General features: G+C 47.5%; 1 protein-coding gene across 6 annotated transcripts in view; it reads right to left on the bottom strand.

Annotated features, from left to right (window-relative positions):
- ARHGEF2 (Rho/Rac guanine nucleotide exchange factor 2) overlaps positions 1–23,960 on the bottom strand; it is a 151,250-nt gene that overhangs the window by 52,549 nt on the left and 74,741 nt on the right. Inside the window, exon 1 of one of the 6 annotated variants that reach the window (XM_073566946.1) lies at positions 14,005–14,217. The exons of the other annotated variants lie outside the window; for them this stretch is intronic. Coding sequence (XP_073423047.1) covers positions 14,005–14,067 — 63 coding nt within the window. The 5' untranslated portion in view covers positions 14,068–14,217. Of the gene's footprint in view, positions 1–14,004; positions 14,218–23,960 lie in introns of those variants that run through there. 6 annotated transcript variants of the gene reach the window in all.

Below are 23,960 nucleotides of genomic sequence, written 5' to 3'. Positions count from 1 at the left end.
TACAGTGATATCACCGCTCTATGTCCTGGTGATCTGGGTGTAGTACTGATCACTATAGTGACCTCTCCCCAGTGATGTATATACAGTGATATCACTGCTCTATGTCCTGGTGGTCTGTGTGTAGTACTGATCAGTATAGTGACCTCTCCCCAGTGATGTATATACAGTGATAGCACCGCTCTATGTCCTGGTGGTCTGGGTGTAGTACTGATCACTATAGTGACCTCTCCCCAGTGATGTATATACAGTGATAGCACCGCTCTATGTCCTGGTGAGCTGAGTGAATTACTGACCACTACGGAACAACTTGATAACTGGAACTGATAACTGATATTTTACTGGAATGGTGAATATACTGTTAGTAATGCTTCTATTATTCGGACCCAATCAGAATCACCAGCTATTCACAGCTTGGAGATACATCCCAGTTAGCGGAGGGTTAAACAGTTAGGCCTAGAAATACAAATCTGGATAAATGATCTTTCCGGCTTGGAGAGCGAGCAATCAGCGAGTGATTATGTACAGGCATTATTTTTGGAAGACGAGTCCTCACATCCCTTCTCATCTCCGCAGATGCAGTGAGATTACACAACGATGTGGCTGGATGCTGGTCAGAGGCTGTGAAACGCGTGATCAGTGACACAGCTGTTTTTCTGTAATCTCCAATGTGGCCCGGGAAAATCCACTATTCATTTTCCCCTTATATTATAAAAAAACACCTCACTCATGGCTCGTGATTAATTTTTTTGTATCAATGCATGTCAATATTGTGTATCTGTTACTCACATGTCTCGGCTCCAGCACCGGGCCTTACTCTCTTCTTTGCAGTAGTCCACATCGGGTTTCATAAGTAACCTTTGATCGCCTCTGGCATCATCACTCTAAAGCTTTAAAGACAGGCTCACGCAGCAGCCAGATGCTTGGGTATTGTCCACTGTTGCCCCTTGTCAGCAGTTTGCATCTACTGCTCAGCTCCAGCCAGATGTCTTATCTATTGGATGTATTCCTGATTTCCATGAACTAGCATTATTTCCAAGCTCAGTCGGTGAAATACACACACCTCACAGCAAGCAAGTTACCAGTTCCTTGTAACTGTTTATACCTTGCCTTTGCAATCAAGGTAACAAAATTCTTCAAATGAGTTTCTAGTTTAGCTATACTTTTCTGTCTATTCCTGAGATTCATCACTTCCCTGAAGGAAGATATTAGGTTCCTATAAGTTACGGCTTCCATGTGTTATCAGTCCAGCTTGTTCTGCTTAATCTCAGCTTTGCTTGTTTGTTTGTCGTTCTGCATACCTGGTTGTCCTAGTCCTTGCTGATCCAAGTCTCGTCCATCACGACCAGCTCTGCTGCACCATCGGATTTGGGGTATACTGCTCACTAAAACCTGCTGCTTAGAGAATCCACCAAGTGAGCCTCTAATAGTATCTTTATTAAAAGATAGATAGGCTACAATCTGACATAATAACCATGACTTTTAGAGTTCAGCGTTGACATCACTGAGAATGCCTCCTATCCATCACTAGAGATCGGTGACATCACTGAGAATGCCTCCTATCCATCACTAGAGATCAGTGGTGACATCACTGAGAATGCCTCCTATCCATCACTAGAGATCGGCAGTGACATCACTAAGAATGCTACCTATCCATCACTAGAGATCAGTGGTGACATCACTGAGAATGCCTCCTATCCATCACTAGAGATCAGAGGTGACATCACTGAGAATGCCACCTATCCATCACTAGAGATCAGCGGTGACATCACTGAGAATGCCTCCTATCCATCACTAGAGATCAGAGGTGACATCACTGAGAATGCCTCCTATCCATCACTAGAGATCGGCAGTGACATCACTGAGAATGCCTCCTATCCATCACTAGAGATCAGTGGTGACATCACTGAGAATGCCTCCTATCCATCACTAGAGATCAGAGGTGACATCACTGAGAATGCCGCCTATCCATCACTAGAGATCGGTGACATCACTGAGAATGCCTCCTATCCATCACTAGAGATCAGTGGTGACATCACTGAGAATGCCTCCTATCCATCACTAGAGATCGGCAGTGACATCACTGAGAATGCCTCCTATCCATCACTAGAGATCAGAGGTGACATCACTGAGAATGCCTCCCATCCATCACTAGAGATCAGAGGTGACATCACTGAGAATGCCGCCTATCCATCACTAGAGATCAGCAGTGACATCACTGAGAATGCCACCTATCCATCACTAGAGATCAGCGGTGACATCACTGAGAATGCCTCCTATCCATCACTAGAGATCAGCAGTGACATCACTGAGAATGCCTCCTATCCATCACTAGAGATCGGCGGTGACATCACTGAGAATGCCTCCTATCCATCACTAGAGATCAGCGGTGACATCACTGAGAATGCCACCTATCCATCACTAGAGATCAGCAGTGACATCACTGAGAATGCCTCCTATCCATCACTAGAGATCAGCGGTGACATCACTGAGAATGCCTCCTATCCATCACTAGAGATCGGCAGTGACATCACTGAGAATGCCCCCTATCCATCACTAGAGATCAGCGGTGACATCACTGAGAATGCCTCCTATCCATCACTAGAGATCGGCAGTGACATCACTGAGAATGCCTCCTATCCATCACTAGAGATCAGAGGTGACATCACTGAGAATGCCTCCTATCCATCACTAGAGATCAGCGGTGACATTACTGAGAATGTCTCCTATCCATCACTAGAGATCAGCAGTGACATCACTGAGAATGCCTCCTATCCATCACTAGAGATCAGCAGTGACATCACTGAGAATGCCTCCTATCCATCACTAGAGATCAGCGGTGACATCACTGAGAATGCCACCTATCCATCACTAGAGATCAGCGGTGACATCACTGAGAATGCCTCCTATCCATCACTAGAGATCAGCGGTGACATCACTGAGAATGTCTCCTATCCATCACTAGAGATCAGCAGTGACATCACTGAGAATGCCACCTATCCATCACTAGAGATCAGCGGTGACATCACTGAGAATGCCTCCTATCCATCACTAGAGATCAGCGGTGACATCACTGAGAATGCCTCCTATCCATCACTAGAGATCGGCAGTGACATCACTGAGAATGCCTCCTATCCATCACTAGAGATCAGCGGTGACATCACTGAGAATGCCTCCTATCCATCACTAGAGATCGGCAGTGACATCACTGAGAATGCCTCCTATCCATCACTAGAGATCAGAGGTGACATCACTGAGAATGCCTCCTATCCATCACTAGAGATCAGCGGTGACATTACTGAGAATGTCTCCTATCCATCACTAGAGATCAGCAGTGACATCACTGAGAATGCCTCCTATCCATCACTAGAGATCAGCAGTGACATCACTGAGAATGCCGCCTATCTATCACTAGAGATCAGAGGTGACATCACTGAAAATGCCGCCTATCCATCACTAGAGATCAGCGGTGACATCACTGAGAATGCCTCCTATCCATCACTAGAGATCAGAGGTGACATCACTGAGAATGCCACCTATCCATCACTAGAGATCAGTGGTGACATCACTGAGAATGTCTCCTATCCATCACTAGAGATCAGCGGTGACATCACTGAGAATGCCACCTATCCATCACTAGAGATCAGCGGTGACATCACTGAGAATGCCTCCTATCCATCACTAGAGATCAGCGGTGACATCACTGAGAATGCCACCTATCCATCACTAGAGATCAGCAGTGACATCACTGAGAATGCCTCCTATCCATCACTAGAGATCAGCGGTGACATCACTGAGAATGCCTCCTGTCCATCACTAGAGATCAGCAGTGACATCACTGAGAATGCCTCCTATCCATCACTAGAGATCAGCAGTGACATCACTGAGAATGCCACCTATCCATCACTAGAGATCAGCAGTGACATCACTGAGAATGCCTCCTATCCATCACTAGAGATCAGCAGTGACATCACTGAGAATGCCTCCTATCCATCACTAGAGATCAGCAGTGACATCACTGAGAATGCCTCCTATCCATCACTACAGATCAGTGGTGACATCACTGAGAATGCCTCCTATCCATCACTAGAGATCAGCAGTGACATCACTGAGAATGCCTCCTATCCATCACTAGAGATCAGCGGTGACATCACTGAGAATGCCTCCTGTCCATCACTAGAGATCAGCAGTGACATCACTGAGAATGCCTCCTATCCATCACTAGAGATCAGCAGTGACATCACTGAGAATGCCTCCTATCCATCACTACAGATCAGTGGTGACATCACTGAGAATGCCTCCTGTCCATCACTAGAGATCAGCAGTGACATCACTGAGAATGCCTCCTATCCATCACTAGAGATCAGCAGTGACATCACTGAGAATGCCTCCTATCCATCACTAGAGATCAGCGGTGACATCACTGAGAATGCCTCCTATCCATCACTAGAGATCAGCAGTGACATCACTGAGAATGCCTCCTATCCATCACTAGAGATCAGTGGTGACATCACTGAGAATGCCGCCTATCCATCACTAGCGATCAGCGGTGACATCACTGAGAATGCCTCCTATCCATCACTAGAGATCAGAGGTGACATCACTGAGAATGCCTCCTATCCATCACTAGAGATCAGAGGTGACATCACTGAGAATGCCTCCTATCCATCACTAGAGATCAGCAGTGACATCACTGAGAATGCCTCCTATCCATCTCTAGAGATCAGCAGTGACATCACTGAGAATGCCTCCTATCCATCACTAGAGATCAGAGGTGACATCACTGAGAATGCCTCCTAACCATCACTAGAGATCAGAGGTGACATCACTGAGAATGCCACCTATCCATCACTAGAGATCAGTGATTATGGCCTCTTTCACACTTCCGTTGCTGGCGGTCAGCTGAAATCCGCCAAAGGTGAAAAAAAACTGATCTGTAGCCGTTCAGTGATGTACGGATGACAGCGGACCACGGATCCGTGGAAGGTGAAATGCGGCGTCATTTAAAGTGACCGCGACCTTCATTATTGCGATCTCGCGGGCTTCAATCTATCGCCGCGAACTCGCGGGCCTCCATGAGATCTTCCATGATCGAGATCGCCGCAATCTCGCGGGCGAGAGAGAGATCTCCCAAACGGCATTCATGGGTTAAAATGCTTCCCAGAGTTAAGATTCTGGGCATGCGCGGTTCAAAATAGCGGACCGTCGTCAAAGAAATAAAACGTTGCAGGGTCCGTCTCATCCGCTCGGCATCCGCTAACTTCTTACAAGAGCCGTAAAAAAACGGGTGGGACGGACGACCATCAATCAAGATCCGACAATAATGTAACTCTATAGGAAAAAAAAAAACGGATCCGCCCCTTTTTTGGCGGATCCGTTTTTTAAAAAAAATTGGCGGATTTTGACTGACGGCAAACAATGGAAGTGTGAAAGAGGCCTAAGAGTAGCAGGGCCCCCAGGTAGTTTTAGCAAGCATGCCCCCCCCCCCCAGATGTATAAAGTGACATGTCACATGATCCCGTTTGATAGATTATGTGATAAGTCATACGAGTAACATACAGGTGCTCTGGTAGGACACACGAGAGACTATCTGTTGTGGAAGGCAGAACCAATATTAATAACATATTAATTATTCTTCTTGTGCTCTGTTCCGGTTCTCGAGGCTCCACTTCCTACTTGTGGTCTGCGAGTACATGCTGGTGCGATGACATCATTGCGGCCGGCTGATGACGTCATCACAGCACAGGTGACGGGAGCTCCATTCTGCGATTCTTCTGCCATTCTGTATGGCTGGCAGAAGCGCTAGAGGAAAGTTTATTGATAACATTACAGTGAGCACAATCTGGCCATAAGCCCCCCCAGATACCTTGGCCTCGGGCGGTAGCCCAGATTGCTCTCATAATCCACCTATGGATGTCACCAGTCTCCTGTAAGTTCCCATGATCCTGCCTGGCTCCAATATTGCCAATACTCTGTCCAAGACGCCTTATGCTCTATAGATTTTCCAGTAGTCGGTGACCTGGATAACATCGGCCTCTATACTTCCTAGGTCTCGCCCTCCTATTTTCCTCCACCCCTGACTCGTTTTGGACAATGTTCATGTCTGATCCCTTTTATGTCACAAAACAATAGATGCTTAGTGGGGAAGGGATGAGAGAGTCTGGCGGGAAAAAGATGCCAAGAAGGACAAAAACAGTCTGACTGTCCACAGCAATCATATGAAAGGGACTTCACAAAACCTCTAAAAACGTCGATGTGAAAACATGACTACCAAGATTTTGTCGGAAAATATCAGATGGTCCTTAATTAGTCTGAAAAAAAAAAAAAAAAGGTCCTAAGTTTTTAAATATTATTAGATTTTTAATTATAGCAAGTACTTCTCCCCTGTAGTTCTGATGTAGGAAATTCTGACTCTTCGTCTAAAAAAGCTGAATGCAGGAAAATATTTGATGTAGTTGAGGACCAGGTGTCAGACAATGCAGCGCTGTACTCTGTCTCCACCACGCGTTTCAAGGCTACGGGAAAAACAAAGAAAATCCCTCATCGTGCCCACTTATTAGTTCACGTCACAGGGTCCTACTGGCAGATGTGGGAGGTGAAATAAAACACATAAGAAGACGCCTCTGCTTCCTCCCGTATGATATAACGCCAAGGGAAATTCTTATAATCTGGCCTCCATTAATGCATTTCTTGCCTCTGCTGACTCCAGTTGTGATGCCAATTTGAAAGAATCTTCATTACTCAAATTCTGTAGAATATGTCTAATCATCGCCCAGTAAATGTAAATTTCTGCAGTTTTATAGCAAAATGTGCAGATGTTACTGCTGACAACCAGCCTATACACCATGTGTGAGAGGCTGTCAGCCCTGTCCCAGGTGATGACAACACTGATGTGATACAATTGTATGACAATGGCTTTGACTATGTGGAAGCGTTACCATAATATGTACACTTTACAGCATCTGGGGCAAAGTAGAGAATCTGGTGAAGCCAGACCTTACCACTAGTACCACACTACGCCGTCATGGATTAAAAATCCTGCAGGGCACAGAAGGCCGCCCTGCCCACGACAGCAAATGTTCAGGCCTATTTGAAATTCACCAATGACCATATGGATGATCCAGAGGAGGTATGGGAGAAGGTCATGTGGCTAGATGAGACCAAAATAGAACTTTTGGTATCAACTCCACTCACCATGTTTGGAAGAAGAAGGATACAATTAGGTCCATATATATTTGGACAGAGACAACATTTTTCTAATTTTGGTTCTAGACATTACCACAATGAATTTTAAACAAAACAATTCAGATGCAGTTGAAGTTCAGACTTTCAGCTTTCTCAGCTTTCGTTTGAGGGTATCCACATTAAAATTGGATGAAGGGTTTAGGAGTTTCAGCTCCTTAACATAAGCCACCCTGTTTTTAAGGGGGACCAAAAGTAATTGGACAGATTAAATAATTGTAAATAAAATATTCATTTCTAGTACTTGGTTGAAAACCCTTTGTTGGCAATGACTGCCTGAAGTCTTGAACTCATGGACCTCACCAGACGCTGTGTTTCCTCCTTTTTGATGCTCTGCCAGGCCTTCACTGCGGTGGTTTTCAGTTGCTGTTTGTTTGTGGGTCTTACTGTCTGAAGTTTAGTCTTTAACAAGTGAAATGCATGCTCAATTGGGTTGAGATCCGGTGACTGACTTGGCCATTCAAGAATATTCCACTTCTTTGCTTTAATAAACTCCTGGGTTGCTTTGGCTTTATGTTTTGGGTCATTGTCCATCTGTAGTATGAAACGACGACCAATCAGTTTGGCTGCATTTGGCTGGATCTGAGCACACAGTATGGCTCTGAATACCTCAGAATTCATTCGGCTGCTTCTGTCCTGTGTCACATCATCAATAAACACTAGTGACCCAGTGCCACTGGCAGCCATGCATGCCCAAGCCATCACACTGCCTCCGCCGTGTTTTACAGATGATGTGGTATGCTTTGGATCATGAGCTGTACCACGCCTTCGCCATACTTTTCTCTGTCCATCATTCTGGTAGAGGTTGATCTTGGTTTCATCTGTCCAAAGAATGTTCTTCCAGAACTGTGCTGGCTTTTTTAGATGTTTTTTTTTAGCAAAGTCCAGTCTAGCCTTTTGATTCTTGATGCTTATGAGTGGCTTGCACCATGCAGCGAACCCTCTGTATTTACTTTCATGCAGTCTTCTCTTTATGGTAGATTTGGATATTAATACGCCTATCTCTTGGAGAGTGTTGTTCACTTGGGTGGCTGTTGTGAAGGGGTTTCTCTTCACCATGGAGATTATTCTGCGATCATCCACCACTGTTGTCTTCCGTGGGCGCCCAGGTCTTTTTGCATTGATGAGTTCACCAGTGCTTTCTTTCTTTCTCAGGATGTACCAAACTGTAGATTTTGCCACTCCTAATGTTGTAGCAATTTCTCGGATGGGTTTTTTCTGTTTTTGCAGCTTAAGGATGGCTTGTTTCACCTGCATGGAGAGCTCCTTTGACCACGTTTCCTTCACAGCAAAACCTTCCAAATACAAGCACCACACCTCAAATCAACTCCAGGCCTTTTATCTGCTTAATTGAGTATGACATAACAAAGGGATTACACACACCTGTCCATGAAATAGCCTTGGAGTCAATTGTCCAATTACTTTTGGTCCCTTTTAAAAACAGGGTGGCACATGTTAAGAAGCTGAAACTCCTAAAACTTTCATCCAATTTTAATGTGGATACCCTCAAATGAAAGCTGAAAGTCTGAGGCTGGGTTCACACGTACCGGAACTCTCGCGGAAATTACCGCGAGAATTCTGGAATTCCATTCCACGGGAAAATCGCATTTTAAATTCCCACGATTTTCCCGCGGAAAAACTAACATTTTGCAAGCGTAATTAGCTTGCAGAATTGCTACAGTTTTCCAAACGATCTGTAGCATCGCTTGGAGAACTGACTGACAGGTTGGTCACACTCGTCAAACATAGTGTTTGACAAGTGTGACCAACTTTTTACTATTGAGGCCGCCTATGCAGCATCAATAGTAAAAGATAGCATGTAAAAAATAATAGTAATAAAGAAAAATATTGTTATTCTCACCTTCCGAAGTCCCACGCAGCCTTCCCGCCTCTCTCCACGCTCCCGGTCCCAGTAATCCTTTGCGCGAATTACCGCGATGACGTCCGTTCTCGCGGGATCGCAACGTCTCGCGGTCATTCGCGATGACGTCGCGCGAATGACCGCGAGACTTCGCAATCCCGCGAGAACGGACTTCATCGCTCGCAAAGGCTGACTGGGAACGGGAGCGTGGAGAGAGGCGGGAAGGCTGCGTGGGACTTCGGAGGGTGAGAATAACAATATTTTTTATTTTAAATTCTATTTTTTACAGGGATATGGTACCCAAAGCCCGGAGGACAGTCTCCTCTCCTCGGGACCGTGGGTACCATCCGCAAATGTTCTGCTTACTTTTCGCATGGTGTGCACAGCCACATGCGGAAAGTAAGCAGAACAATGCATTCCTATGGGTGCGGGATCGCCGCGATTCCGCGAAATTAATGAGCATGCTGCGTTTTTTACCGCGAAGCGATTCCGCCACGGTAAAAGCCACAGCATTAGCACAGCATTGCGGAATCCCATAGGAATGCATGGGATGCTTATTTTTCGCGTTTTCGTGGCAAAATCGCGCGGTTAAAACCACCGCGGAACGCGAAAAAACTGCAACGTGTGAACTCAGCCTGAACCTCAACTGGATCTGAATTGTTTTGTTTAAAATTAATTGTGGTAATGTCTAGAACCAAAATTAGAAAAATGTTGTCTCTGTCCAAATATATATGGACCTAATTGTATGTACAGCCCCAAGGACACCTTCCCAACAGTGAAGCATGTTGGGGGAACCATCATACTTTGGGGGTGCTTGTCTGCAAAGGGGACCGAAAGACTGCACCATATTGATGGAGGATGGATAGGGTCATGTATTGCGTGATTTTGGCCAACAACCTCCTTCCCTCAGTAAGAGCACTGAAGATGAGTCATGGCTGGGTCTTCCAGCATGACAATGACCCGAAACACACAGCCAGGGCAACTAAGGAGTGGCTGCATAAGGGTTCTGTTACATTTAGCGACGCACTAGCGATCCCGACAACGATACGACCCGGTCAGGATCGCTGGTGCATGGCTAAATGGTCGCTAGTGAGCTGCCAAACAGGCAGATCTCACCAGCAACTCAGCAGCGTCTTACATGTCACACCGCAGCGATGATGACAACTTCCGCCTGCATCCATGCATCGCTAGTCGGTGCCAGTGGGACGCCAATGTTCTAGAAAAAGATGGTCCAGGACATTCGAGCGCGATCAGCGTTATCCAGCGGGGGAGGGTCGCAGGTACGTGTCAAACAAAGCGAGCTCGCTAGCGCTCTCGCTATGTGTAAAATGCCCTTAAGAAGCATTTTAAGGTCCTGAGTGACCTACACAGTCTCCAGACCCAATAGAAAACCTTTGGAAGGAGCTGAAACTCAATGTTTCCCAGCGACAGCCCTTAAACCTGAAGATCTGGAGAAGATCTGTATGGAGGAGTGGGCAAAGATCCCTGCTGCAGTGTGTGCACACTCGGTCAAGATCTACAGGAAACGTCTGATCTCTGTAATTACAAACAAAAGGTTTCTGCACCAAATATGAAGCGCTGTTTTCCTATTGTATCAAATACTTACCGTAATTCATGCAATTAACGCTAATTAAGTAAAAATCATACAATGTGATTTTCTGGATTTTATTTTTAGATTCTGTCTATCACAGGTGAAGTGTACCTATAATAAAAATGACAGCTCTCTCCGTTCTTTGGAGGTGGGAAAACATGAAAAATCAGCAGTGTATCAAATCCTTATTTTCCCCACTGTATGCCTGCAGACTTTCACACATGATAGGCTTAGATACAATGGTTGAGCGTCCTGGTGTTGGGATTTCTGTACTGTAACCAGCATATTTGTCCAGATCACTAGATGGCATCACACTTGTGATTCACCAGTAGCACCCTCTAATTACCAGCATGGTTGCTCATTGCTCTGTGTGGAAACATGCCATATCACGATTACGCCCCATTTCTGTGTCTAGCCCGCATATATCTGCCACCTCTGCACAGGGTCATTTCATTAACCCTTTCCTGCTACAGATCCACTTCAGAATTGGTTTGTTCTATGGCAGGTTGTGAAATGAGGGTATTGCACAGAGTCCTCCACCCTCCATAACCGGCCCACTGCTCTCTGATCTGTGGGATGCCCTCCCCATTCTCAGACATGAGGCGGCATCCGTCACGCAGATGAAATATCAGATTCCCAGCTCGAAAACTTTCCAATGCTGGCTCGAAAAAACCTAACAACTGGGCTGTCGCCACTCCCTCCCATAGAAATATAGCTGCTACCTTCATACAGTGCACAAATAATATACAGGATCCAAATAAGACTTGCTAAATGCTGCATATAATTTAAATATAAAAGCCATCATATAGTTCACAAATAATACTACTACTATACACTGCTCAATAATACTGGGAGGTTTGCTCCTGAAGTGTCCCCGACTCAGCTACCCCCACTATAACCAGGCCCCATTGCTACACCACACGTATGGCAGCATATGTATGTAAAGCTAAATCTTAACACAACCCTGCACAGCATAGTGCTGCCCTCCTCCTGTACTAGCTGACAAAAGGAGAAGTTCACTCAACTGCTTATTTGGCTTAACCCCATCCTAACCAGACTACTAGGATGAAATAACAGTGTGGTAATACAGGGGTTAACTCAACAGGATCCAGGATCTGTATTAACCTGGAACACCGCAACACTGTAATAACCTACAATAACCTGTAATATTGCACCACAGACCTAAAATGTAGGCATTAATAACATGTAACACAATAAAACTGACTGTAATAAGTTGGAAAGCATTAATGCAAACTGCAATACCTGGAATAAGGCAACACAGACGAAAGCAACCTGAGACGCAATAGTGTAGACTGTACGCAGTCTGCAGGCAGAAACAAGGACTGTAATAACTTGGAACAGCAACGTAGCCTGTAATAACCTTCAATAATTACCGTAGACTGTAATAAAATGAAATGGAAACTGTAATAGCCTTGAACGAAGTAGCGCAGACTGTAATGAGATGGAATCTGGTAAGTGAACACTGTAATAACATGGGATGTAAACCAACGAAGTGCATTAACAACTATTATAACCTGAAACGCAGTAACTCAGACTGCAAAAAGATGGAACATAGTTACGTGGATTGTAACAAGATGGAAGACAATAACCTAGACTAATAACCTGAAACGCAGTAATGCGGACAGTAACAAGATGGAACATACTAACAGACTGTAATGACCCGAAACGCAGTAATGAAGACTGTAAAAGGTTGGAACGCAGTAATGTAGGAGCCTGAAACATGGTAACATAGACTGTAACAGGATGGAACATAGTAATGTAGACTGTAGAAACCTGAAATGCAGACTGAAATAATCCTGGAACACAAAAAAGTAGATTGTAATCTCCACTGTCCAGTTGCTTATCTGGAAGCACAGATGTCAGGGAGTGGCGTCATAACACAACCGCAACACACAAATAGCACAACACAAGGGCCCAGCAGCTTCCTCCTCAATGCTAATGGCTGTGTGACCTGATCTCACAGCAAAGTTATACGTGGTCTGATGTCTCCATGCAACTTCCCGGCATCTGACACAACAATAATGAATATGGATGTCAAGCTATTCATCAGATAAACTAATCACCCAATATTTAACCCTGCAACCCAGTTGTCCATCATCAAATCTGAGTACTCAACAGTTTATCATACAACCTGTCAACCAATGTGACCATTATCTAAAATCCAGTTTGCCATCACCAAAACGGACAATCAACTTAAGGCTGAGTTCACACGATTGTCTCAAGCCTGTTTATGTCCCGCAGGTCTCCCGACCCAAACTTATAGCCTCTTGAATACAAGTTGAGTTAAATAGACCAGCCACTAGACCGGCCATTGTGGTCCGTATCCTGGGTGTGAAATATATAGTCGTGTGAATCTGGAGTTACTTGTCAACCTAGAAGATCGTAATGAAAACATAGAACCTAGTTGTAGAAAATCTAATCTGACAACCCAACAATCATCCCCTAATCGGACAGCCAAGCTTCCCATCAACTAGCCTAACGGTCCAGAGAATCAGTGTCTCAACTGACCGCCAAGATGTCTATCAACTAACCTGACAACCTAGGAGGACATAATTGGACCTGACAAATTATAAGATCTGGGCTACACTTGACAATCCGTCTGACGCCCACCTAGCCAATGTCCAATTAGTAACTTTTTATAAAAAGCTCCTGATTCACTGCAGAAATGTAATGTGAGTAACGAGATAGCAGACTATCGGCGCCGCTCCTCATATGTCCACCCAATGAGGACCACCATCACAGTGACCCCATTCTGACAACAAAAGAAAAACTGGACTGCACATAGACCCACGTCCCGACATATAAGTATCCGACCCCTCTCGACATATCACTAGAGGCATGGTGAGAAGGAAATTGAAGGGCTTTTCGGGGAATTTTTGCTGGCACAGCAGCGCTCAAGCGGTAGGTAGCCACATGGCGCTCAAGGTAAAGCGTGTTACAGAGTGATGATTAGGTGGAAGACCCTGATGAGTGAATATCACAGGGGGCCATACATGCTTGAGGGAGACCAGAGTCTCCGTCCTTGGCTGAAATTTCCCCCCGTAGAGTGTACAGACCCTTCGGGCAATAAGGCGCCGTCTACATCCCCATCTACATCCCCATTTGCGCAGTGACAGATGGCAAGTGTGACCTATGGAAAAGGTTGAACAATGGAAGCCCAGAGCTAGGGAATCTCCTCCAACCAAAACCAACACCAAAACGTTCTCTATGGGTCTATTTGCCAAGTGTATCCCGTCCACCCTCCGCAGGACAGACGGTAACCCCCAGAGACAAAAGGAAGCAAGGCACTGACCTTCAGGGGTACCTCCTTAGACCGGTCTGAACGAGCTCTTGAGAAAGGCTCTATCCGAGACATATCCTCCTAGGGCGGCTGGTAGGAATCGGGCGGCTCCTCTCTTTGGCCCCCTCCAGTTTTACTCAGATCTACAGAGTTTCACTACCTCTTGCCCAGAAAGACGAGAGCCTGCACGCTGCCAGTGTGAATGCAGTCACAGGAAGTCTCGGCTCATAGAATTCAAAACCAAACCCCTCCACCCCCTCCCGGCTCCCAAACCTTCCCATCCCACTACAGAGGGTGCGGGGCGGCGGAGGGGGAGGTGGGGGACGCCGGACGCCTCTGCACAGTGCAGCTGTTGTACGCCATTATTCCTCCATTAACCCTCCACAGATGACAGAGCGGGCGACAGCACAACAAGGCCCCACCACTACCTCAAGGCGTACGACCACCAGCAGCTCCATCTACTGCATCAGCGAGCGGATAATGGTGTGCGACATCCCCAATATTCCCCAAATATCATCATCCTGTCCCCCGAGTGTCATTATCCTGTACCCCGAGTGTCATTATCCTGCACCCCGAGTGTCAGTATCCTGTACCCCCAGTGTCATTATCCTGTACCCCGAGTGTCATTATCCTGTACCCCGAGTGTCAGTATCCTGTACCCCCAGTGTCATTATCCTGTACCCCGAGTGCCAGCGTCATTATCCTGTACCCCGAGTGTCATTATCCTGTACCCCGAGTGTCATTATCCTGTACCCCGAGTGTCATTATCCTGTACCCCGAGTGTCAGTGTCATTATCCTGTACCCCGAGTGTCATTATCCTGTACCCCGAGTGTCATTATCCTGTACCCCGAGTGTCATTATCCTGTACCCCGAGTGTCATTATCCTGTACCCCGAGTGCCAGCGTCATTATCCTGTACCCCGAGTGTCATTATCCTGTACCCCGAGTGTCATTATCCTGTACCCCGAGTGTCATTATCCTGTACCCCGAGTGTCAGTGTCATTATCCTGTACCCCGAGTGTCATTATCCTGTACCCCGAGTGTCATTATCCTGTACCCCGAGTGTCATTATCCTGTACCCCGAGTGTCATTATCCTGTACCCCGAGTGTCAGTGTCATTATCCTGTACCCCGAGTGTCATTATCCTGTACCCCGAGTGTCATTATCCTGTACCCCGAGTGTCATTATCCTGTACCCCGAGTGTCATTATCCTGTACCCCGAGTGTCAGTGTCATTATCCTGTACCCCGAGTGTCATTATCCTGTACCCCGAGTGTCATTATCCTGTACCCCGAGTGTCATTATCCTGTACCCCGAGTGTCAGCGTCATTATCCTGCACCCCGAGTGTCATTATCCTGTACCCCGAGTGTCGTTATCCTGTACCCCGAGTGTCATTATCCTGTACCCCGAGTGTCAGCGTCATTATCCTGCACCCCGAGTGTCAGCGTCATTATCCTGTACCCCGAGTGTCGTTATCCTGTACCCCGAGTGTCATTATCCTGTACCCCGAGTGTCATTATCCTGTACCCCGAGTGTCATTATCCTGTACCCCGAGTGTCAGCGTCATTATCCTGCACCCCGAGTGTCAGCGTCATTATCCTGTACCCCGAGTGTCGTTATCCTGTACCCCCAGTGTCAGTGTCATTATCCCGTACCCCCAGTGTCAGTGTCATTATCCTGTACCCCGAGTGTCAGTGTCATTATCCTGTACCCCGAGTGTCAGCGTCATTATCCTGTACCCCCAGTGTCATTATCCTGTACCCCCAGTGTCATTATCCTGTACCCCGAGTGTCATTATCCTGTACCCCGAGTGTCAGCGTCATTATCCTGTACCCCGAGTGTCAGCGTCATTATCCTGTACCCCAAGTGTCAGTGTCATTATCCTGTACCCCGAGTGTCAGCGTCATTATCCTGTACCCCCAGTGTCATTATCCTGTACCCCCAGTGTCATTATCCTGTACCCCGAGTGTCAGCGTCATTATCCTGTAGCCTGAGTGTCAGCGTCATTATCCTGTAGCCCGAGTGTCGGCGTCATTATCCTGTACCCCGAGTGTCGGCGTCATTATCCTGTACCCCGAGTGTCGGTGTCATCCTGCACCCCGAGTGTCGGTGTCATTATCCTGCACCCCGAGTGTCAGCGTCATTATCCTGTACCCCGAGTGTCGTTATCCTGTACCCCCAGTGTCAGTGTCATTATCCCGTACCCCCAGTGTCCTTATCCTGTACCCCGAGTGTCATTATCCTGTTCCCCGAGTGTCATTATCCTGTACCCCGAGTGTCATTATCCTGTACCCCGAGTGTCAGTGTCATTATCCTGTACCCCGAGTGTCATTATCCTGTACCCCGAGTGTCATTATCCTGTACCCCGAGTGTCATTATCCTGTACCCCGAGTGTCAGTGTCATTATCCTGTACCCCGAGTGTCATTATCCTGTACCCCGAGTGTCATTATCCTGTACCCCGAGTGTCAGCGTCATTATCCTGCACCCCGAGTGTCAGCGTCATTATCCTGTACCCCGAGTGTCGTTATCCTGTACCCCGAGTGTCATTATCCTGTACCCCGAGTGTCATTATCCTGTACCCCGAGTGTCATTATCCTGTACCCCGAGTGTCAGCGTCATTATCCTGCACCCCGAGTGTCAGCATCATTATCCTGTACCCCGAGTGTCGTTATCCTGTACCCCCAGTGTCAGTGTCATTATCCCGTACCCCCAGTGTCAGTGTCATTATCCTGTACCCCGAGTGTCAGTGTCATTATCCTGTACCCCGAGTGTCAGCGTCATTATCCTGTACCCCCAGTGTCATTATCCTGTACCCCCAGTGTCATTATCCTGTACCCCGAGTGTCAGCGTCATTATCCTGTACCCCGAGTGTCAGCGTCATTATCCTGTACCCCAAGTGTCAGTGTCATTATCCTGTACCCCGAGTGTCAGCGTCATTATCCTGTACCCCCAGTGTCATTATCCTGTACCCCGAGTGTCAGCGTCATTATCCTGTAGCCCGAGTGTCAGCGTCATTATCCTGTAGCCCGAGTGTCGGCGTCATTATCCTGTACCCCGAGTGTCGGCGTCATTATCCTGTACCCCGAGTGTCGGTGTCATTATCCTGCACCCCGAGTGTCGGTGTCATTATCCTGTACCCCGAGTGTCATTATCCTGTACCCCGAGTGTCATTATCCTGTACCCCGAGTGTCATTATCCTGTACCCCGAGTGTCATTATCCTGTACCCCGAGTGTCAGTGTCATTATCCTGTACCCCGAGTGTCATTATCCTGTACCCCCAGTGTCATTATCCTGTACCCCGAGTGTCATTATCCTGTACCCCGAGTGTCAGTGTCATTATCCTGTACCCCGAGTGTCATTATCCTGTACCCCGAGTGTCATTATCCTGTACCCCGAGTGTCATTATCCTGTACCCCGAGTGTCATTATCCTGTACCCCGAGTGTCAGCGTCATTATCCTGCACCCCGAGTGTCAGCGTCATTATCCTGCACCCCGAGTGTCAGCGTCATTATCCTGTACCCCGAGTGTCGTTATCCTGTACCCCGAGTGTCATTATCCTGTACCCCGAGTGTCATTATCCTGTACCCCGAGTGTCATTATCCTGTACCCCGAGTGTCAGCGTCATTATCCTGCACCCCGAGTGTCAGCGTCATTATCCTGTACCCCCAGTGTCGTTATCCTGTACCCCCAGTGTCAGTGTCATTATCCCGTACCCCCAGTGTCAGTGTCATTATCCTGTACCCCGAGTGTCAGTGTCATTATCCTGTACCCCGAGTGTCAGCGTCATTATCCTGTACCCCCAGTGTCATTATCCTGTACCCCCAGTGTCATTATCCTGTACCCCGAGTGTCAGCGTCATTATCCTGTAGCCCGAGTGTCAGTGTCATTATCCTGTAGCCCGAGTGTCGGCGTCATTATCCTGTACCCCGAGTGTCGGCGTCATTATCCTGTACCCCGAGTGTCGGTGTCATCCTGCACCCCGAGTGTCGGTGTCATTATCCTGCACCCCGAGTGTCAGCGTCATTATCCTGTACCCCGAGTGTCGTTATCCTGTACCCCCAGTGTCAGTGTCATTATCCCGTACCCCCAGTGTCCTTATCCTGTACCCCGAGTGTCATTATCCTGTTCCCCGAGTGTCATTATCCTGTACCCCGAGTGTCATTATCCTGTACCCCGAGTGTCAGTGTCATTATCCTGTACCCCGAGTGTCATTATCCTGTACCCCGAGTGTCATTATCCTGTACCCCGAGTGTCATTATCCTGTACCCCGAGTGTCAGCGTCATTATCCTGCACCCCGAGTGTCAGCGTCATTATCCTGTACCCCGAGTGTCGTTATCCTGTACCCCGAGTGTCATTATCCTGTACCCCGAGTGTCATTATCCTGTACCCCGAGTGTCATTATCCTGTACCCCGAGTGTCAGCGTCATTATCCTGCACCCCGAGTGTCAGCGTCATTATCCTGTACCCCGAGTGTCGTTATCCTGTACCCCCAGTGTCAGTGTCATTATCCCGTACCCCCAGTGTCAGTGTCATTATCCTGTACCCCGAGTGTCAGCGTCATTATCCTGTACCCCCAGTGTCATTATCCTGTACCCCCAGTGTCATTATCCTGTACCCCGAGTGTCAGCGTCATTATCCTGTACCCCGAGTGTCAGCGTCATTATCCTGTACCCCAAGTGTCAGTGTCATTATCCTGTACCCCGAGTGTCAGCGTCATTATCCTGTACCCCCAGTGTCATTATCCTGTACCCCCAGTGTCATTATCCTGTACCCCGAGTGTCAGCGTCATTATCCTGTAGCCCGAGTGTCAGCGTCATTATCCTGTAGCCCGAGTGTCGGCGTCATTATCCTGTACCCCGAGTGTCGGCGTCATTATCCTGTACCCCGAGTGTCGGTGTCATTATCCTGCACCCCGAGTGTCGGTGTCATTATCCTGTACCCCGAGTGTCATTATCCTGTACCCCGAGTGTCATTATCCTGTACCCCGAGTGTCATTATCCTGTACCCCGAGTGTCATTATCCTGTACCCCGAGTGTCAGTGTCATTATCCTGTACCCCGAGTGTCATTATCCTGTACCCCGAGTGTCATTATCCTGTACCCCGAGTGTCAGTGTCATTATCCTGTATCCCGAGTGTCATTATCCTGTATCCCGAGTGTCATTATCCTGTATCCCGAGTGTCATTATCCTGTATCCCGAGTGTCATTATCCTGTACCCCGAGTGTCATTGTCATTATCCTGTGGTCTTCGCTTAGCTCGAATATGTGAGTATATCGGATAGCCCCATAATGTACACTGTATATATACACGGAACACAGAGAACAATCACAGGAGAAGGACATCATGGTCAAAAAAATAGAAGGAACAAAGCAAAGAGGAAGACTGGCAAGCTGATGGCTTGATTGATCAAGAAAACTGTGAAGATGACCCTGCTGGACCTATCTAGGCTTGCACAAGATAGATCTTCCTACAGATCGTTGATCCATCAAGTCGCCATGGCCAGAGATCAAGCCAAAGGCCATTAAAATAAATTTTTCAAAAAATACACGGTTATGCTGCCTTACGCCCCTCCCCGGCCTCACCTGCCTCTCCAGTCTGTGTCATTTGTCTTTCCTCCTGGAGGTCACAGAGGACACTATGTCACTTGCTGCTACCAGATCCAACCAGACCAGTCCCTCATGTAGTATGATACTCGATACTGGCACGGATTAAAGGCCCCGTCTCACTAAGCAATCTCGCTATCGATATCGCTGCTGAGTCACAACTTTTGTGACATAACAGCGATCTCACCAGCGAGATCGCTGTGTGTGACAGCGATCAGCGAGCGGCCCCCCTGCCGGTATCGCTGATCGCTGCAAGAAATCTCTGGACATTTCTTTGGTCGCTGGTCTCCCGCTGGCCAGCACGCATCGCTGTGTGTGACAGCGGGAGACCAGCGATCAGGTGTAAAAAATAATAAAAAAAATAAAAAATATAGTTATTCTCACCTTCCGATGTCCCGTTCAGCCATCCTCTCTCCACGCTCCGGTCCCAGTGATCCTTTGCACGAATGACCGCGAGACTTTGTTATCCCGCGAGACCGTGACATCTCGCGGTCATTCGTGCAAAGGATCACTGGGACCGGAGCGTGGAGAGAGGCCAGAAGACTGCGCGGGACATCGGATGGTGAGAATAACTATATTTTTTATTTTGATTCTATTTTTTACAGGATGGCCAGCGATGCCGGGCGCTCGGCATCGCTGTGCTGATCGCTGGTGAAGCTGTCTGTGTGACAGCTCACCAGCGATCACATAGCGACTTACTAGCGATCCTGACACCTTCATATCGGTGTCGGGATCGCTGGTAAGTCGCTTAGTGAGACGGGGCCTTAACTCTCCATTACTCAACAGAGAGGGACCATAGCTGATAATACACAGAATGGTATCATAAAGATGTATCTAATCCCATCATGTGAGATGCAGTCAGAGCGTGGCTCAGCTCGGGGGCTCAGTACATGAGACACGCTCTCTGCACATCTTATAATACCCTTCCATGATTATTACGCTCTTGGGTATAATCTCTGGCAGTGGACTTGTATTGAATGGTGACAGCTTTGATTCAGACACAATAAGAGCCAAGAAGATTTCTAGAGCCCATGAGCCACGGAGCGCTGTGCTCGTGCTGATGGGAAGGGCAGAGACATGCGGATCGCTAGCAGAACCCGCTTGATAGACAGAGATAAATATATACACACAGGTCCCAATATAGTAAAACTGCAAAGTCAACGGTCAACCATATTTATTATTTTAACAGCCTTTGGCTTGCTCTCATGTTATAGAGACTTGATAGATGAAGGATCTGTAGGAAGATCAATCTTGTGTAAGCCTAGGTAGGTCACCAGAGTCTTCTCCACTGTTATCTTGATTGTATCAAACCATCAGGTTGCTGGTCTTCCTTTTCGCCTTGTTCCTTCTAGTCTTCCAGCCATGATGTCCTCCTCCAGCGATTGCTCTCTTTGTATGATGTGTCCAAAGAGGGCAAGTCGTAGCTAGGTGATCTTTGCTTCTAGTGAATTGTCTGGCTTGATTTGTTCTAAAATTGATTTGTTTGGTCTTCTAGCCATCCATGGTATGGATAACATCCTTCTCCAGCACCACATTTTGAAGGCCTTGATTCTTCTTCTGTCTTGTTTCCTTATTGTCCAGGTTTTGCATCCATACGTTACTACAGAAAAGACCAAACTTATGTACCAGCCATGTCTTTGTCACTAGTGAAATGTTTTCAATTTGAAGAGCTTGCCCTGTAAGATTTCATTGTTGATTTTCCCCTAACTATTCTCCTATTGACTTCCGGAGTCGGCACTGCATCTTGAGTGATCATCGATCTGAGTAGATTGAAGTCCTTTACAACTTCCAGCTGGTCACCGTTCATTTCAAATGTGTCCTGGTCATATCTGGCAGTAGTCAATATCTTTGTCTTCTTTGTGTTGAGTTGGAGTTCCACGCTCGAGCTTTCCACTTTAACGATCTATAATAAGTCCTTCATTCCATCTACACCTATTACTAGCAATGTTATATCGTTTGCGTATTTAAGATTGTTAATGATTCATCTAGCAATTTCAGTAAAAATTAATGTAAGTGGCTACTCCCCTGAACAGGTTTACAGTTGTTGTCCTCAGAGGACAGCTGCTTGGAAACCAGAGCACCTTGAAGGCGTTGGATCTAATGTCAGGGGTGTGGAGGCCGCTGTGTGTCCTACAGTAGTTGCCCCATTTTACAGCAATCATAAAAAAGAATATTCAGTCACAACACACAGTGACACAAGGAGAGGACAAAATAATGGGCCTGTTTACATGTAGACAGTCACAGGAAGAAGACTGCCCTCCACGTGTCACATCCAAGAACTGTGACATGAGGCAAATAACGACCAACATGGCACAACAATGGCTCAGATGAGGAGTGGGTGAGGTAAAGGTTAATGGGTGTCACCCGGGGTGATACTTGATACCAGAGCTTCTGTGGGAACAGAGGCCTAGGTCTCTCCTGGGAGCCATGTTTTTATCAGCAGGAGTGTTTGTGTAGCTGGCAGCAACCCCAGAGATGAGGAAACAGGTCAGCTCAGATTTAAAGAGGGCACCAGGCTAGATAAAGCAGGTATAGGAGAAGAGGAGGCTGAGAGAACAAAACACAGACCCCTGTCCGAAACCGGGACACAGAGGGCCAGCCTCCGTTATAGAGGATAACACTGGGGGCCAGCCTCCGTTATAGAGGATAACCCGACAGGCCAGCCCCCGATACAGAGGATAACCCGACAAGTCAGCCTGCAATACAGAGGATAACCCGACAGGCCAGCCCCCGATACAGAGGATAACCCGACAAGTCAGCCTGCAATACAGAGGATAACCCGACAGGCCAGCCCCCAATACAGAGGATAACCCGACAGGCCAGCCCCCAATACAGAGGATAACCCGACAAGTCAGCCTGCAATACAGAGGATAACACAGCAGGCCACCCTGCAATACAGAGGATAACACAACAGACAAGCCTGCAATACAGAGGATAACACAGCAGGCCAGTCTCCAATACAGAGGATAACACAGCAGGCCAGCCTCCAATACAGAGGATAACACAGCAGGCCGGCCTCCAATACAGAGGATAACACAGCAGGCCAGTCTCCAATACAGAGGATAACCCAAGTCAGCCTCCAATACAGAGGATAACACAACAGACAAGCCTGCAATACAGAGGATAACACAGCAGGCCAGTCTCCAATACAGAGGATAACACAGCAGGCCAGTCTCCAATACAGAGGATAACACAGCAGGCCAGTCTCCAATACAGAGGATAACACAGCAGGCCGGCCTCCAATACAGAGGATAACACAGCAGGCCGGCCTCCAATACAGAGGATAACAGCAGGCCAGCCTCCAATACAGAGGATAACACAACAGACAAACCTGCAATACAGAGGATAACACAGCAGGCCAGTCTCCAATACAGAGGATAACCCAAGTCAGCCTCCAATACAGAGGATAACACAACAGACAAACCTGCAATACAGAGGATAACACAGCAGGCCGGCCTCCAATACAGAGGATAACACAGCAGGCCGGCCTCCAATACAGAGGATAACACAGCAGGCCAGCCTCCAATACAGAGGATAACACAACAGACAAACCTGCAATACAGAGGATAACACAGCAGGCCAGTCTCCAATACAGAGGATAACCCAAGTCAGCCTCCAATACAGAGGATAACACAACAGACAAACCTGCAATACAGAGGATAACACAGCAGGCCACCCTGCAATACAGAGGATAACACAACAGGCTGGCCTCCAATACAGAGGATAACACAGCAGGCCAGCCTCCAATACAGAGGATAGCACAGCAGGCCGGCCTCCAATACAGAGGATAACACAGCAGGCCAGTCTCCAATACAGAGGATAACCCAAGTCAGCCTCCAATACAGAGAATAACACAGCAGGCCAGTCTCCAATACAGAGGATAACACAACAGGCTGGCCTCCAATACAGAGGATAACACAGCAGGCCAGCCTCCAATACAGAGGATAGCACAGCAGGCCGGCCTCCAATACAGAGGATAACACAGCAGGCCAGTCTCCAATACAGAGGATAACCCAAGTCAGCCTCCAATACAGAGAATAACACAGCAGGCCAGTCTCCAATACAGAGGATAACACAGCAGGCCAGCCTCCAATACAGAGGATAACACAGCAGGCCAGCCTCCAATACAGAGGATAGCACAGCAGGCCGGCCTCCAATACAGAGGATAACACAGCAGGCCAGTCTCCAATACAGAGGATAACACAGCAGGCCAGTCTCCAATACAGAGGATAACACAGCAGGCCAGTCTCCAATACAGAGGATAACACAGCAGGCCAGTCTCCAATACAGAGGATAACACAGCAGGCCGGCCTCCAATACAGAGGATAACACAACAGACAAACCTGCAATACAGAGGATAACAC

Source organism: Dendrobates tinctorius, unplaced genomic scaffold, assembly GCF_039654945.1.
Source record: "Dendrobates tinctorius isolate UK_male_01 unplaced genomic scaffold, ASM3965494v1 ptg000019l, whole genome shotgun sequence".
NCBI classification, from domain to species: domain Eukaryota; kingdom Metazoa; phylum Chordata; class Amphibia; order Anura; family Dendrobatidae; genus Dendrobates; species Dendrobates tinctorius.
Note: the sequence above shows the minus strand (reverse complement) of the source record. Positions and strands in the feature narration are given on the sequence as shown.